The sequence below is a fragment of the Trachinotus anak genome, unplaced genomic scaffold (genome assembly GCF_046630095.1).
Source record: "Trachinotus anak isolate AG129_WGS33_773 ecotype Australia unplaced genomic scaffold, CSIRO_AGI_Tana_v1 ptg000019l, whole genome shotgun sequence".
NCBI lineage: Eukaryota > Metazoa > Chordata > Actinopteri > Carangiformes > Carangidae > Trachinotus > Trachinotus anak.
In genome coordinates this window covers 30,024,444-30,042,500 of record NW_027273870.1, presented here as the reverse complement: position 1 = coordinate 30,042,500, position 18,057 = coordinate 30,024,444, and the positions used below count along the sequence as shown (strand labels likewise).

General features: G+C 45.3%; 2 protein-coding genes across 2 annotated transcripts in view; one reads left to right on the top strand and one right to left on the bottom strand.

Moving 5' to 3' along the window:
• meis1a (Meis homeobox 1 a) overlaps nucleotides 1-3,373 on the top strand; it is a 30,595-nt gene extending 27,222 nt beyond the window's left edge. The window contains exons 11-13 of the mRNA XM_071505205.1: nucleotides 1,563-1,652; nucleotides 1,864-1,977; nucleotides 3,232-3,373. Of these exons, the coding sequence (XP_071361306.1) occupies nucleotides 1,563-1,652; nucleotides 1,864-1,922 (149 nt within the window). The 3' untranslated portion in view covers nucleotides 1,923-1,977; nucleotides 3,232-3,373. The remainder of the gene's footprint in view (nucleotides 1-1,562; nucleotides 1,653-1,863; nucleotides 1,978-3,231) is intronic.
• An 11,933-nt stretch (nucleotides 3,374-15,306) lies between these two features.
• Nucleotides 15,307-17,937, bottom strand: LOC139636622 (E3 ubiquitin-protein ligase TRIM39-like). The gene is made up of 2 exons (XM_071504847.1): nucleotides 17,797-17,937; nucleotides 15,307-17,085 (listed from the first exon to the last, which is right to left on the bottom strand). Exon 2 carries the CDS (start codon nucleotides 17,081-17,083, stop codon nucleotides 15,443-15,445), a length of 1,641 nt encoding a protein of 546 aa, XP_071360948.1. The 5' UTR covers nucleotides 17,084-17,085; nucleotides 17,797-17,937; the 3' UTR covers nucleotides 15,307-15,442.
• Between the last annotated feature and the right edge of the window lie 120 nt (nucleotides 17,938-18,057).

The window sequence follows — 18,057 nt, the reverse complement described above, 5'->3', positions numbered from 1 at the left end:
CTTAGCTGAACTCAGAGACCACATCAGACCAGATCCTGAATCAGAGGCTTTTACTCTGAAAACTGGAGCTGACAGAACAGCAGAGTCATACACGTCTTTTACTGGAGCTCATCGTGATTCTACTTGATTTTTATTGACTGGTCTTTTGCTGGAGACACTGTCGTAGGCTTTATTTTTTTTAATAATAACTTTATTTATAAGGCACCTTTAACAACAAAGGTTCGGTCAGAGAGGAGCAGCACAGAGGGGAAGTTAAAGAGAGAAGACAAACAGTGTACTTCATTAAAGATGATGAGAGAGATTAGAAACAGTAAAACAACAAAACAGAGACGAAAGCAACCCCCCCAACTCTAACCCTAACCCCCCCCCCAACCCTATAACCCAGATTCTAAGACCTGGCTGGTTGTATATGTCTCTGCACCGGCGACACTCAGATCCATATTGTTTTCAGCAACAGTCACATTTACCGATGTTCAGTTCAGGACCTGGAACCAGAAACCTGGATCAGGAGCCTCAGGTCCTGGAGGAGCAGATCCAGGTTGGTCCTCATGGATGAGGAGTTCTCTGCCGTCCACATAGTGAAAGCTGACCAGGAAGCTGGTGTGAGCACGGCGCCCTCCCTGTTCCCTCCTCGGTGTGTTACAGTGAGGTGAGAGGCCCGGCAGGATTAGCTGCAGACAAAGATGCTAATCGCTTCGCCCGGCTGCTCCATTGAACATTTTAACCTGGGATTAAAACAAACGAGCCCAGCTGAAGCAGGGCCAAAGTCCTGCTAGCCTTTTGGCCCCTAAGCTTTGTTAGCATTAACCCCGGGGCCCGACTCCCACACAAAAGCTTGGATACGCTGCCTGACGACGGCGATGAGAAACTGCTGAAGACTTTAGTCCTGGTCATGTGACTGAAGAGCTTCACTGTCAGGAGGAAACTTTCCCCACGAGGATGAAAATGTTTCATTTAACGTCATCTCATCACTGACTAATGACTCCTCCTCCTCCTCCACCTCCTCCTCTTCCTCCTCCTCCTCCTCCACCTCCTCCCAACATCAGATGCCAAATATTCTACACCACAAACAGCTGCAGAGTAAATAGGAGGCTTAAAATGCAACAACACAGCGTCCCAACTGCTGCAGCTCTAAATATAAAACACTGACCGTCACAGTCTCACAGCCAAGATCTTCAATGTAAACTTTATTCTAAAGGTCGGGCTGCGGGAAAGGTCAAAGGTCAGGGGGTCATCAGAATGCTTGGGGTTCATCCTCAGAGGAGCAGGAGGATGTCGGCGAGAACTAACTTCACTGAAATGAGCCGACTACAGGACTGAAGTCACAGCCTGAGGAGTTTATACATCAGTTACTGTGCAACTCTTCATACATGTAAAACATTATTAGCTTCAGCCGGTCGCTGCGTTCGTGGACATGAAAACAGCAGCAGGACGACATCATCAGCTCAACATGAAGAACTGAAGGTCAATCATTTCTGTGTGTGTGTGTGTGACCCCCCCCCCCCCCAAGTGTACACGTCACAGTGAGATAATTAAACAGTCGTTTCTCTCTCTGTCCTCAGTGAGCCAGGCAGGACCGTACGGCCCAGATGGTCAGCCAATGGGAGGCTTCGTCATGGACGGACAGACACACATGGGAATCAGACCACCTGGTAAACACACACACACACACACACACACACACACACGCGCGCGCGCACACACACACACACACACACACACACACACACACAGACACATCAAATCCAGTTTATTTCTAAAGTTCATTCAAAACACAAAGAAATAACATGACGATGTAAGAGTCCCCCACATGATTCTGGTGCATGGACGTTAAAACTGTGTGTGTGTGTGTGTGTCCTGCAGGTCCTATAGGTGGTGTGGGGATGGGGATGGGTGTGGAGGGACAGTGGCACTACATGTAGCACCACCAGCTCCACCCTGCAGCCTGAGGAGCCGCCCACAGTCCCAAGAGACCACGTGAGTCCAGACCAGACTGGACCAGTCCAGAACACACTGACTGTCTGATTCTGTCCGATTCTCTTCAATCACCTACAGTCATTATATCATAATCAAGGGCCCTCACCCTCCGGGCCCCTGAACTGTTACACATGAATTGTTACAAACTCAAACAGCTCCAAAGAGACAAACACACACCAGTGATTAGTGTGTCCTGCTCCTGTGTAGGAGGTTGTCTGTGTCCATGAAGATGATGAAGATGAAGGAGGAGACAGCGTCATCGTAGAGAAAAGTAGAGACCAATCAGCTCTTAAAAACTTCAATCTAATAGAGTAAACCAGAGGTTTCTAGAGCCCCTGGGTGTCTGGGCCCCTGGGTGTCACCTGGACAAACCCACAAAGCGACTTAAAGACGACAACAGCAAACAGATGCTACACAACAAGAAGACGTTGTACTAATTAAAGCAGCTCCTCTGATCTAAAGGTCAATGAATCCTCTGAGATTCTCTCCTGATCATTAGTGAGACGCTCTCATCTCTTGATCTGATTACACAGACTCCAGGTACTGCGTCAGCAGTTTCCATGATGAGGCAGGGACGGGGCAGTGAAGGCAGCGTGGGGACGGGAGATTAGGAGGCGTTTATGGGTGAAGAAGGAAGTGTGGAGATGGGGGGGGGGGGTAAATATGTGGTCAGCCATTCGGCAACATCACTCAGACCAAAGTCAATTAACAGTCTTCAGGAGCAGCGTTAGTCTTTCTTCCCTCTGCCGTCACTGGCTCCGTGGAAACAATACACCTGTCAGCTGGGATCTGATGCAGCCATGCATGCAGCCACAACACACACACACACACACACACACACACGGAGGACTGCTCCAGACTGGGGGCCCAGAACAGAGACAGGTTGTGGTGTCACTTGTGGACTCGTAGTCGTTGTTTTCATACGTGCGCTGCACGTGCACAGAGGAGCCTCGTCTGGGTTTTGGCTGCGTGCACACGGTGAATCAAATCAAGATGGCGACATCAGTGAAAGAAGAATCACAAGACATTTGTCTTTGTGTCCTGTTACACACGAGGTGTCAAGGTGGGGGTGGCGGCCGACCTCCTCACGCAGCCTCTCTTCAGACTCGGCAGCCATGTTTGTTTTCCAGCTCTGTGGAGCGTGGTGGCGTCTGCTCTGCAGCTGCCGGAGCCACCGCGTGCTCTCTCCTCAGATCAGTTTGTGTTGAAGTCCACTTCCTGTTGATGAGTCGTTGCCTTCTGCTCTCTCTGCAGGACTCCTTCAGCAGGTCTGCAGACCTCCATGGCAGCGGTGTGGAGCAGGACCCCACACCTCCTTCCCTGCCCGTCCCCTGAGCCCCACCCCCTCTGGGCATCTACCTGGCCTGATGTGGAAACACCCCACCTCTGTCACTGCCGTCTCCGGGGCGACCGGAGAGGCTTTGTTACTGAGATCCTCCAGCTGAAGCACAAAAACAGAGAATGTGAGGACAGATGTTTGTCACACCTGGAGTCAGGAAACAAACGACAATATGGCGTCTCTGCATTTGATCACTTCCTGTGACAGAAATCAACAGATTCTGCTCAATTCTCTGGGCTGTGGCTACGGAGGCCCCAGGTAGACATTTTAAACCAGCACAACCTCCCCTGCAGCCGATGAACTGGTATCAACAAGAAGCTGAAGTCTGTGTTTCCTGAGGAGGAAGCCAGACAGACGTCTCAGACTGAGGTCATGTGGCAGGGCGCTGTCTTCACTGGACTCTTGGAGGCAGGTCGAACCACGCGCTCTGCTGCAGCTGCATTTTACATAATATTCAGTTTTACAATGAAAGAGATGGGTGTGTTTCTCCTCTCACACTGTGTGTGTTTGTCTTTTTTCATAGACTCCTGTTGTTCTGAAATAAAAGAGTGAAGCAGCTTTGTCACTGTATTAATGTTTTCATGCTTCTGGCTCCTTGTGTGAAGACTGAACAGTGTTGTCAGGCTCTGCAGAAGCTCTCAGGTGTGTATGACACCTGACAACAGAGGCAGGAACTAACTGAGTTTACACGTCCTGGTTGGCGACTCCTTTACATTTTCCTGATGCAGCCCTGTCGCCTAGAAATTACTTTCATATACAGATAATTTTGTACCAACATGTTTTCAGGAAAATATAGTTGTTACCTGGATTATGTTCACTGACAAACTGAGCCCTGTGTGTTTTAGTTTAGGCAAAGATCATGTTAATTGTTAAAGCTCCACACAGTCTAAAGGTAGGTTTGTGATTATAAAGCAGGTCTAGGTTCTATATTAATACTGTGAAAGTATCAAAGCCTCAGTCCACAGAGAAATGCACACAGCCTGTATTCAGACACTGAGCCTTAAAACCAGCCATCAGGACTTCTGGAACTTTGTGATGTCACAACAAAGCAGTCACCACCCTCAGCCACGCCCAAGCCCCGCCCACCTGGACCCACCAGCCAACCTTTCAGGATTTGGTTTCTCTGAGTGTTTACCTGAAATCTGTTATATTTTTATTGGATCACTCAGAAAACAGTCAGCCAATCAGAAGAGAGGCTCAGATCCTCTCTTCTGATTGGCTGACTGACCTGTTACTAGAGCTCCAGAGAGAAGCCTGAGAGAGGAGATGTAAAACTACACTGAGATGGTTTCTGGTTCTTAAAACCATAAATTTATTTTCCGATTGATCAGAGTTTTTCTCTAAACTCAATGTTTCTTTTTCCTAAAATCAAATCTTGGTTTAGTTTCTAAAAGCGAAGTTTGTGAGAAAAGAGTTCAGTGAAGGTTCAGTAGAAATGTGCTTTAAAAGCATTTCCACATTAAGTTGATAAAGAAGTTAATCAGCATTATGTTTTTTTTGCTGCTGTAAATTAGTTGTGTATTATCTCTAGGAGACGTGGTTACAGCAGGAGTAGTTTTTACATGAGATAAACTCTTTTTTTATTTCCTTCTTCCTTTCTTCTACCCTCACTTTATTTTTTCCAAACTTACTGTTCGATTGCTTTCTTTGTTTCCTTATTTCTTACCTTTTCTCCTCCATCTTCCCTGTTCGTCCTCCTCCTTCTTTTACTTTGTCTTTTCTTTTTTCCTTATTTACTACTTGACCAGTTAAAAATACTTCAATGCCCAGAGTCCGACAAAAAATCCAAAACATCTGCCAATATTCACTCACTGCAGATATATTTGATCTGTCGGTCAACAAGTAACAAGAAGTGTCAAAGATACGTTTGAGGTCATTTAGAAACTGCTGCGTGGTTAGTTTCATGGTTGCCATGCATCCTGGAAAACCTGGAAAACCTGGACACAGTTGACCAGTTTTCCAGTCCTGGAAAATACATGGAGAATGAGGGAAAAAGTAAAATGTCCTGGAAAATTATTTCAGCATTCTCCTATTTTGGGGCAAAGTGATGTTCAGGATCATGTTGACGTCCAGATGCTGGTTTGTGGACGACAGTATTTTTGAACAGCTGCTGTCGGTTTCATTTGGCAAAGCTTTGAACGCACCACGAGGTCACCCCACCTGCTGCAGGTGAAGAGTGAAGATGTGATTTACATCATCCTTTAAATGTCCGTCAGTCTCGGCTGCTGCTGACTGGTCGTTTTTTTTATCAGGTTTACAGATGAACCGGTTTTAAACTGTGGAATAATTAGCATGTTTGGTTCAGGTGCTAGCTTGTTTAGCCTGTAGCTAAAGGTTTAATGTTTGTGATTCAAACAGGTTCAGATGTGTTGGTTTGTTGCTGAGAGTTGATGATAATCAATGTGAAGCCGAGTCAATACAATTCAACACAAACAGCCAAATACTCACTAACAGCTGTTTTCACTCAGCTAGCATCTTTGTTAGCGTCACTTCTGAGCTAATTCTACTTTAAATCTACATTCAGCTGAAGTTCAGTCTGATTTGTCAGGAGGGAAAACTGCAGGATTCTGTTCAGGCAGAAACGGTTCATATACATCACGAGACAAAAGTGATGCAGGTTATAAATGAATGATGATAAACTTTATTTACATAGAGAAAGTTCTTGAAATCAATTTGTCATAATGTGATAATTAATGAAACATATAAGAGATGATTCCATGGATAAGTACAGACTGCACCTGTCTCATGATGGTGTGTGGTGTGATTCTGAACCAGATCATCAGGGTTATAATAGTTTTTATTTTAACCTCGTTTTGACTTTTTGTTTTTAATTTCAGTTTAGTTTTAATTTGTCTTTGAAGCAGGTTTGTTGGTCTAATTTTAGTTTTTTGAAAATTTTTAGTTTCAGTTTAGTTTTTATAAGTCTCAGTGTTAGTTTTAGTTTTTTTTATTATTTGTCAGGGGTGAGATTCAAAAAGGTCAGAAACAGTGTGTAATGAAACTCAGCTGTGAGATTCTGCTCCATGTAAAACACCACAGTAAACTAACAGAGGGAAAACTAAAGATGCTTTAGTTTAGTTTATTTTTTTAAACACACAACAGTTTTAATTAGTCCTTCTTTTTATTTATTTTTTTTAATAAAGCTTCGTTTTTATTTTTATTTGAGATAAAGAAAAAGCTTTTTTCACTGCTAGTTTTAGTTTTTCATTAGTTTTATTTAATGATAACAAGTTTCAGATCATCACTGAAAAAGTCCTCGAAAAAGATCTGGGAGCAGTTTTTATTAATCGTGCAATGTTAACACTGTAAAATGTCCTGAGCACAGTCAGGTTAAAAAAAACACAGTGTATGAGCTTTTTAAACCCTGGGATCCAGCAGCAGTCAGGCTGTGTTCAAGATAAGACAAGACTTTGTTGGACGGAGGTTTGAGCTGACAGCAGAACTGAACTCAGTCATTTCTGTGACTCTGCTGCGATCACTTGTTTATTTGTTCTTCACAGGATTTTTACTTCTGAGTATTTTTCCACTGTTTCTACTTTGAGGTACAAACTTTATTCTGTGGTTGGAAACACGACGCGGCTCTGTCAGAGTAAACACAACTATAAAGAATCGTTTCAGCCAAACGACATTAGCCTCCACATTGTCAGGTTATTCCTTCTCCTTCTTTTTCCACTTCCACGTGCCAACATGGCCGCTCAGCTCAATTCACTTCAATTCACATCACATCAACGCGCTGAAGGAGCTGGTGCAGGTCTGGGGACCAGGCCAAGAACCCTTCAGCAGGACCGAGGGGGACCAGGATTTCATGTGTGATTTGTGAGAGTCGCTTTGGTTTGAAGAGGAAACGTAGTCCGGGTCCAGGTCTGACCCCGCTGGTTCTGGTCCTCGGCCTCTGATGCAACTATTCCACTGGAATTCAGCTGAGGAGGGAAAAAAGGTGGTTCACGAAAATCTGCTCCAAACTCTTAAATGGAGAGATTAGTTCCCCCCTCATGCTCCAGTTGCCCCCCTCAATGGCTCTGCTCTCTGGGCCGCTGGGAGTTTCCTAGATACACCTCATTTCAAAGAGATCATTTATCTTCCTCTTAAAATCTATTACAAGTTTGGAGCCGGGCTCTGGCTCCAGATGAGTCTAATGGTCCCGCTGACATTTGGAGATTATTTTTGAAGAGAGTTGAAGCAAACATGCGTCGTCCTCGGTGCTGCTCGCCTCCCTCAGCTCCCCCCGGCTGACTGACAGGCGGCACCTCCAACTCCCATGTTTGACTGCCCTCTTTAGGGGACGCAGGAAACTGCCTTCATCTGTGTCTTTAAAGCTGAGAGTCAGGAGCCGAGAGGCGGCTGGGAATCAGACGAGTTCACTCAGAACTGCAAAAAGAGCAGTGATAAAAAACATGTCAGAGGAAGTAAAGAGTGTGGCGGTCGAGCTGCAGCTGGTGACGACGACAATAACAACAACAACAACATCACAGCAAAACAAACAAGAGTCACATCTGAGGGAGATTAACAAATGTGCAGGTGTAGTTGAGTGTAATTTCCCACAGATCAACTGGACAGTGAATGCAGCATCTCAGAGCAAGGTCAACACAAAAACACAATCATCTGTTTCATTTACACATAAACAACAGAGAGAAAAAACACATGGACCCAGTTCAACATGAAACATCAGACAACACAAAACCACAAATGCACAAAGCAACAAACAAAAAATGATAAAGTGTGTGACAAGAACTCTACACTTTTCTGTGTTTCCTGTGGGGTCAAAGGTCAAACACACAAAGACCCGTTTGTCCCATGATGAGACAAAATAAATCTCGATCGTGGTAAAAATGTCTCTGTAGATTATCATCAGTCACATGATCTATGAAGATCATGAAACATCTCAGTCATGAATTATTGAATAAGAAAACATCAGATGAGAGTGTGTGTGTGTGTGTGTGTGTGTGTGTGTGTGTGTGTGGTATATAAATATATATGTGTGTGTTTTTACTGTCTGACGTTCACACTGTGATTTGAACTCTTCAGTTACTCTGTCTCTGATCAGGGCCTAAATCCAGTTTTTGTCTCTTCAGATCCGGGTCCTGAACCTTTTTCATGGCTCTGTTTTCTACGGTGGCCCTGAGAGCTCAAAACACTGCAGCCTAAGAAAACACACACAAACAGACAAAACACAAACACAATTAGGAAACATCTTCATCAGTGTGCACCAGCTGGGACACACTGATGAAGAAGATGTTTTCTGAATGTGTTTGTGTTTTCTTCAGTTGCAGTGTTTTGATCTCTCAGGGCCACCGTAGTTTTAGATCAGCTCTTTGCTCCATGAAGAAAATAATAATAAAAAAGTCTGAGTTGAAAATTTAAAATTCTGTTTTGTTGAAATTGCACTCAGCAGTGAGACGTCTCCTCTGTGTCTCAGAGCTGTGGTTGGAGGCTGTAGGTGTTGGGTCTGATCTCAGGTGGAGGCTGGATCATGGAGGACAGGAGTCAGGTGGTTCAGTCTTCTTCTTTGGTGTCCACATGCATCACAGTTGGTTCTGTCTGTTTCTCTCAGCAGGAAGGAAGCAGCAGATTTGTACTGATGGTGATAAATTGGTCCTGAGGAGCAGCGGGGGCTCGTACTCAGAGGGGGGGGGGGCCCTCTGTGGCTGCAGGCGGCGAGCTCGCTGAGGTAACGAGGTTTCTCTAAACAAACCCACTCCTGACTGAATGAGGGTCAGTCTGAGCAGACCCACATTCCAGGGAGACATTAATCTGCCTCCTCCGGGTCTGGACGTGTGACCCACTGGTCCATCAACAGCCGCCATGAGCCCCCACCCCCCACACCCCCACCCTCTCTGTTCACAGCCCCCTTCTGTGGGATCCAGGCCAGCTGAAAGGGAAGTTGGGTAATTTATTGCCTTTAATTAAAAGCTTGCTTCAGGAGGGATTCAATGAGTGAGGGGCAAAAGAGGAAGGTGTTCAGTGTCACACAGAGGATCCAGAGACTCAGGGAGGGGGAGGATCATGGTTACCTGGGGACAGGAAGTGGAGGAGATGAGGCGGGGGAGACGAGGGAGGAAGGGAGGAGTGGAGGTCAGTTTACACCAACGGGAGACAGGAAGTCAACCTCGTTTATAAAACACAGTTGTCAACTCTTCCCCTGAGAGTGCAGGTAAATTACAACATGAGCAAGAGCTACCATCATCATCATCATCATCATCGTCATCGTCATCGTCATCGTCGACCAGGACCAGGACCAGGACTCTGCAGCCATGAGGCAGTTTGATCAGGTGATCAGTTTGACAGATCTGGATCAGACTGTGTCTGACAGAATCAGCTGCTGGATCAGCTGCTGGATCAGCTGTAGGATCAGCTGGGCCTGTGTCAGAGAACCTGAACATGAAGCAGTGAGCTGGTCCAGAACCTTGTCTCTGCTCAGGATGACAGTTCTGTTTGGTCTAACTCCCCCCTCGGTGTCTGGATGCTGATCGTGTGGTCCAGAGAGAAGTCAGCTCGCTCCACACGCATCGTTTGGATTTATGAACAGTCTTTACTGGACTGTTGGGAACTGGAGTGCGATCACTGCCCTGCATGAAATCCTGACTTCATTCTGACCTGAGTCATTTGAAGAAGGAGCTATTTAGCCTAGCTTAGCATAAAGATTGCAGCAGGAACCTGGAAGCTTCAGCCTCTTTGCTCATGTGACATGGACTCCAGGCTTGAACTGTGCTCAGACGACAGGCAGAAAATCTCTGAAGACACTGATCAGAGGTTGAGTATCATATTTTTATACTTTATAAGCTCTTCATGTGTTCTTGTAGGTTTGAGGACTTGTTCACTCCTGACGTTTCATTGTCTTTGTCCGTCTGCTGTGGACTGAGACCAGGCCTGGAGCTGAGCCCTGTGTGATGAAGATGTCCTGCTTCCCCTCAGAAACTGAGTCCTCTCTGCTTCTCTCTTTGCTCTGGGACCTTCTGACACGGTCAGTGGCAGTAAATGCAGCATTAAAGACACTGAACCTGCTGCGGGTGACGTCTTGAGCAGCTTCAGATGGACGTGACAGAGCCGCTTCATAGGCCGGTGGTGAAACAGTGACCGGGGTCTTTTGCACACTTTAAAGTGGGTGCTGAAGTGGAAATGTGACGGGAGGCTCAGGGAACATTAGACCTGAAGCGTGGCGAGCTGTAAACTGTGGACCGCTCCATAGATGAGCTGCTGCCAGGACCGACTGCAGCTCAAAGGGAAGACGCAGCACATGACGTCACGTCTGCGTCAGCTGCTTCAGATCTGGACTGTTTGGAATTAGACACCCCATCCTGTCCATTTATTTCGCCACTGGTGTCTTTTTTAATAACATGTTAAACAACCACACAGCAGATATTTTTTCCATTAGTGTAAATTTCCAGTGGAGTCAAAGAAAAAACTACAGACTCTTCAGTCTGATACCAGCGTCCTGTTCCTGCCTGTCAGAAGGAAACAGACTGAAACACACTGACAGCTTGAAAAATAAACAGGGAGCAGCTTCTCAGGGTCAGTCAGCTTAATGGAGGTGATTAGGTCGATGTTCTTAATGAGATGAAGCCTCTTAGGAAGAGCTGAGCTACTACTGTACACACAGTCAATTAGGTGTTGAGCCATAACAAAGACTTCCATATCTACTGTACAACACCTGCAGAACAAATGTCCTGAGCTGCAGATGGAGCCGTGTGTGAAGGTGGAGCGATGCTGCACAAGCTCGACCGGCTTTGACAGACTCCTGAGAGCAGTAAAAGGCCAATAAATGAAAGTAGCTGTGTTTATAAGCACCTGAACGTTACACAAGAGTGACAAGAAGCATCAATGTCTGCTGAGGCCCCTGATCTGTGCCCCCTTCTGTTCAAGTCTTCATATCTGCAGCACTTAATCCGGATGAAGAAGAAGGAACTCCACGTCTGACCTCTGATTGGTTCTCATCTGTTTGAAAGTCGTTGTTAAACAGGAGTAAGCAGAAGTAAATGTCCAGCAGAACAGTGTTAACCTGTGAGACAGCATCAGGACAACCCAGGCTAATCACAGAATAATAATAACAGAAATGATTTCAAGTGGAAAGTGAAGAAGAATGAGATGAGAAGTGTTTAGTGTGTGATACTCTCAGGATCTGTTGGTGGAAAAATCACCGTGATATTCGTGATTTTACTCTTGAAGGAACATGGAAGGTTCTGTTAATAAAATTTAAAAAAATAAAACAACAGCAAACAATCTGTTCTCTGTGTAAACATAAAGTGGAGTCATGGCGTCCTGAGCAGAGATGGAGCCACGCCCCCTCTGTGTGATGTAATCTGAGTTTCTCTGGTCTTTGTTTTGGTAGCAGGTCAGGTGGTGTGTGCATGTTACTGCACGTGAGTCCCTCCTGTTAAACTGTTGCTCCTCCCCACATTTATAAACACACAGGCTCCGCCCACAGGTGAGCTGACACAGTGCAGTAGCAGCGTTCAGGTGAAAGTGACCTTCAGAATTTCCTCCACAGAAGAAGAAACCACGTTTTCATCTAAAGAGGCTCCAATGAAGAAAGAGATGAGTCCAGAGCACAGGAGGACTGGACTGAGGACTACAGGCTCAAATCCTGATCGGCTGCTGGACCGTCAACACATCCAGAGAGGTTTATAAAAGTTTTTTTTTTACCAACTCCACCAGTGTCTTTACCCGCTCCACCAGTGTCTTTTGTGCAGCCTGGTCCCTGTGGATCAGTCCAGTCCTGAATCTCTTTCCCAGTCCAACCGTGGATCTGGTCCTGGTCTGTACTGAGGTGGAGAACCTACGAGCTGCTGAAGTCCAGCTGGACTCAGACCTGGTTTCCTTCTCCTCCATGTGTCAGTGACTTGATGCTACATGATGTTAATGTCTGTTTTCATTAGTGACGGCTACAGTAGCATGCTAACGTTAGCTAACTGCCGTTAACAATATTATGAATTTGTTTGGTATGTATTGCTATCGCTAGCAAGCTAACTGTTAGCGTTGTTGTGGAGCATATCACAGCAATGCTAACGTGGGCTAATGGTTGTGTTAGATTGTTTTGTGTTGGTCTCGTTCACAGAGCAACTTTATTCAGTTGAGCCTGTGACGTTTCAGTTTGAGAGACTCCCAGTTTCTTAAATCCTACAGAATATTTTCAGTCCCAGACCAACACCTCCTCCTCCTGTAGCTGCACACTGACTTGTAAACTGGGGTTTGATTTCAGCAGCGAACAGTTCAGAGTTGGTGCTGCAGTTTTCACCCTGGAGGCTCTGAGGCACTTCTAAGCAGACAGTGATAGATTGGTGAGATCAGAGAGCAGCGTATCCGACACTGCTCTCTGATCCGCCGACCTGAAAGCGCTCAGACCTTCTCTAATGAGCCTCCACCAGCGTCCTGGATCACTTTTCAAAGACAGATGATGTCTACTGGGAGAAAAACTGCCATTTAGCCCAGTGCCAGTGTAATGTAAAAACCAGGTAGATGCCTCTCTCCCTCCTGGCAGCGCTGCCACAGATTCTTTCCTCAGTGTTTTCTTTAGAGCAGCAGGGTTTTCTCTTCAGACGCACAGGCCATGAACTATGGTGCGTATCTGTGTCTGGTGCGAGCCAGGTGGAGGTCGACACGTCTGTGATGAATCGCTCAGATTTCACTTCAGTCCACAGCTGGAACCAGAACTGCTCTCACAGAACAACGGTGGGAATGTGATGTTTGACTCTTCGTCTGGTCACTGCTACAGTGCTGCCTTCATCACAGGACAAGCAGGAGGTTCATACACGTGTTCAAAAATGACTGACGCTTTAACCAATCAGCAGCAACTGCTGCTTCTGTCAGCCAATGTGAAGACGGCTGTGGTTCTAGGAGCAGTTAGCAGTAAAGGTTACAGGATCATTGACATCAATACTTTTTAATGTTGTGCTATCATGCGAAGCTACTTGGAAACATATTTTAATTATCACCAAATCATCTGCCAAAGATGAGACATTTCTTTTCACTCTTGAATGAATGAATGTAGGAGGATGAGGAGGGTCTCACTGGTCTTCTGTCTCCACTGCTGGTAGAACCCCGTCAGTGCAGCACTGTTACTATAGTGACGTCACTATCATGAGTGATGATTCTCTCTGACCAATCAGAAGTCTGCTGCCTCTTCACCTCAGCGGAGGTGAGACCAAGAAAAGTCCCAGGAACCAGGAACTATCCACAACTTTAGAGTGGAGCTGGTGGCGGCAGGAAATAACTATCGTTTAGTTTGGTCACGTTTATGTGGTCTGTCTACGGTGGTTTAAACTTTAATGATTTTCATTATCTCTCTTGTAGGGGGCTCAGGTGGTTAGCAGTTTGATCCTGAACCCAGGGTCACGTCAGGACGGGCGTCCAAATCCACTCTGAGTGGTTTTCCATTCTTTTTTAAAAATCTCCTCCTAAACCCAACCTGTCGAGGCAGACCCCCCCACCCTGAGCCCGGTTCTGTTGGAGGTTTCTGCCTGTTAAAGGGAGTTTTTCCTCCCCCCTGTCGCCAAGCGCTTGCTCTTTGTGGGAACTGTTGGGTTTTTCTCTGTAACAAAGTGAGGTCTTGACCTGACCCTGTAAAGAGCCTTGAGATAATGAAGATTATGATTTGGCGCTATACAAATAAAATTGAATTGAATTGAATTTGGATTTTTTATGCAAGAACATTTCCCTGGCTGACTTTTCTAACCCTCTTACACCAGGTACTGCACAGTAACAACCATGGACACGTGGTATTTAGTATGTTTGTCTGGTTTTACAGAGAACTTGTTTCCTCCAGCAGCAACTTCAGTTTGTTCACGACAGTCGGTGTAAGCTGTCGGCCCAGCGGGATGTAACGCACTAATCCTTCCTCTGGGGAAACGGAGGAGAAGGAGTAGGAGGAGGGGGAGAGCTGCTGCTGACAGCTTCACAAACAACCCCTGCTGCCAATGGACTCTGAACGCACACCAGTCTGTCTGAAGTCTAATGTCCCTGAGACTCAGAGTGAACCAGGATCTACAGCTGCTCTGATGTTAGTCATGAGGACTGTAACTGTGTAACACACACACACACAGCTGTGTTAAATCAAGTCGATTTTATTTATATAATCCAAAAATACAAATCACACATCTCAGAGTGGCTTTACAGCTCTGTGCAGTTCATGAAGGTTAACATGCAACATTTAACCATTTATTATTTAAAATAGACAAATAAACCAAATCTCACCAGGATAGAAACAGATGATAAAACCACCTGACTTTGTGTCGCTCCTCATTTAACTGGAACAAAAATGCACCAACCTAATGTGTTTCCTGTGTATGGGATACATATAATAATCTGATAATAAAGTCACCCAAGAATCTGTTCTGTAGAAAAATAAAAATAAATAAATTGTACATTAATAACAGTAGATATTAGGGTTGCACATCTCTCTGTGATAAACGATTCGATATGCATCTAGATACACAGGTTACAATTCAATTCAAAAACGATGTCCTTTTATTACAGACCGATTCGATGAAAGTGACAGTACAATAGTTTCTTTTTAAATATGTAAAAGACTGGCACTGGCAAAAAAAGAACAGAACAACAAAATCACATGTCAATGTATTTATTTTCAGACTGGATGGGAACTCCAGAGGTAAAAGTAGCACAGAATAGTAACAACAAACTTTGTTCGAGCTTCCCTTCCTTCTTATAAAACTCAAAAACGGTCCACACCTGGGATTTTTGTTTCCCCGATGCGTTGGAAATCTTTCTCGGTGCATTATCACCTTCGGTCAGGCTGACGCTTTCGTTCTCCACCTCCTCCATTTTCCGTGTCGTCCCTTGTTTATCACTCATGCTAATACCAGCTAGGCAGCTACGGCGTTTCGCGGGCAGCCTCAGCTCTCGCGTTGTTTTAGAGACCTGGCGCGTGTGTAATGCCGCCAACCGATTCAAAGTCTCGCGATACCCGATCCATGACTCTATAACCGATTCATCTAGGAATTCATTGATAATTCGTATCGATTGAGGAGGCTGCTACCGATGCAGCCGTATCTCTCACTTGTTGAACCGAAGATCCGGTCGCATCGGTTTATCGTTCACAACCCTAGTAGAAATGTACATTTGTTCCCTGAAATTTAAAAAAAATCAGTTCATAAAAAAGCTGGAGTTATCAGTCTACTCAGTTTGACTGACAGGACAGATGATCAGAGGGGTGGAGTTTTTACCTCCATCATTAGTACAGGGACCGAAGTATGGGTGGAGTTTGTCAGTGAAGGAGCAGCCAGTAAAGGAGTAGATGAGAGCTGCAGCACCTACGTCATAAAAGGAGACCAGACCCTCCTCATAATCCACAAACACCCCCACCTTCTCAGGACCAGACTTCAGACAGAGATGGATACGGGGGTCATCAAGAGCTTTGTACTCATTTCCATTTCTCAACCATATTGTCCAATAACCATTCTGAGGGCTCAGTTTGATTTCTCCCTTCCTGTTGATCGACTCTCTGGCCACTCCTACATCCCACTCAGTCTTTCCTTTAACCTGAACCTCAAAGTAAAATCTGCCTGAAGAGAAACTCTGCTTTCCTAAGACATTGGCGTAAAATGTTAATCTCCCTGGGTTGTCTGGAAGATTCTTCCTCACATCACCATGATGTACTTGTTTTCCATCATCAGACAGGATGAGTTTAGGATGTGCTGTATCAGGATCAAGAGTCACATCCACTGCATACTGCTGGACCCTCTTCAGCTCAGCCTCAATCAGCTTCTTCTTCTCTTTACTGAGCGTCTCCTCCAGCTGAGCCACAGCTCTCACCACAGTCCCCTCATAGGATGGACGGACTCTGACCTGTGTCCAGTCCTTGGTGGGTGGAGCAGCTTTCAGGGATGGGAAGCTTTGGAGGAGGTGGAGGTGGTCTTCAGAGAGTGAGAGCTGCTCCACCTCAGTGCTTCTCTTCATCAGCTCAGAGATTTCCTGTTCCAGCTCCGTGATGAAGTGTTCAGCCTGTTTCTCTGTGGTTTTCTGTTTCTCTTCGATCTCCTTTATGAGCTGCTCCAGGCCTCTGTCAACAGACTCCTTCAGTGCAGTGAAGACCTGAACACCTTCTGCTTTCTCTCTGTCTGCATCATCTTTACAGACCTTGACTGAGTCTCTGATCTCCTGAATCTTCAGTCGTCTCTTCTGGATCATTTGCTGAATTTCAGCCTCTGTCTTCTCCAGCTCTGCCTTCTTTCCTTCATATTCTTCTTTCAGAGGAACAAACTCATGTGTCTTGTGGTCTGAAACAGAGCAGATCATACAGACAAATGTCTGGTCGGTCTTACAGAACAGCTCCAGAGGTTTATCGTGGTCCCGACACATCCTGTCTTCCAGGTTCTCCACAGGGTGGATCAGCTGATGTCTTTTCAGACCTGACACTGTCAGATGAGGCTCCAGGTGAGTCTGACAGTAGGAGGTCAGACACACCAGGCAGGACTTCAGGGCCTTCAGTTTGGTTCCAGTGCAGACGTCACAGGGAACTTCTCCTGGTTTGGAAACTTGTTGCTCTGAGCTGCTGCTGCTGGTTTTCTGTTGAGCTTCATGTCTGAACTGAGCAACCACCTCAGAGAACAAAGTGTTGACCCTCAACTGAGGTCTTATAGAGAAAACTTCTTTACACATGGGACACTGACACCTGTCACCAATGTTCCAGTGTTCGGTGATGCAGTTTTTACAGAAGTTGTGTCCACATGGTGTGGAGACTGGATCAGTGAACACCTCCAGACAGATGGAGCACAGAAACTGATCTTCAGACCTCAGGTTGGTGGCAGCAGACATGTCTACACAAAGAGAACGAAAGAAAAGAAACAGATTTTATTCAAAATAATGCTCTGTTTGTTTAAACCAGTGGTTCTCAAACTGGGGAGCATGGATGCGCAGGAGTGACATTATGTTGGGGAAATAATCAAATAAGAGTTTACTGATGGTATCATGTTGACCTTTATTTCACTGAAATTCTACATGAACTTTTTTTGGCTGAAAGTGGCAGAAATAATTTGAGAGCCACTGGTTTAAATGGAAAAAATGATGACAGTTATAATAATTGAACATATTAGTTCTAGTCATTTTGAATTATATATATAATGTTTTTTTTTACCAAGTTATTTAAGCACTTCTAACAAAGTTCCATTTGCATTGTATTTCCTCTAGTTGCTTCACAATAAAAGCCTTCCCTTTGGTTTTCATGTGGAAACCTTTTATTGTGAAACAGCTAGAGGAAATAGAAGTGATCAGTACTAAAACCAGGAAATGAGTGAAACTCAACTTGAAGCTCAGAGCTTCAGTAACGAGTCAGAAGAGTCCTGAGAACTGACCCAGAGGCTGTTTAAAGTGGACTATAGAGGGTCTGTGGACAAACAGCCACAGTTATATTGTGACCATTTCACCAGAGTCAGTATGAAATGAAGAGAGAGAAACTTCCACCTGAGGAGAGATGAAGCTTTGTGTTAGTGCTGCTCGTTAAAACAGTCACTATGATCAGCTGTACTCACCAGTGTTTGGTAGAGACTCTGCTGTGTTGTTGACAAAGACCTGATGGACTCAGTTTAATCTTCTGTTGGACAGAAACAGACTCGTCTCCACTGCAGCTCAGTTGTTGCTCTGACAGACTTTACTTTCTGTTCTGCACAGTCACCTTAAAGCTCTTGTTTCCTGTGTTACTCTTCCTCTTCCTGTAGCTCTTTGTCTCTGGTTTTATTGTGAAATCACAGGGTTTTCTCTCATTGACATGGATCAAAGGTGGAGCTACACCT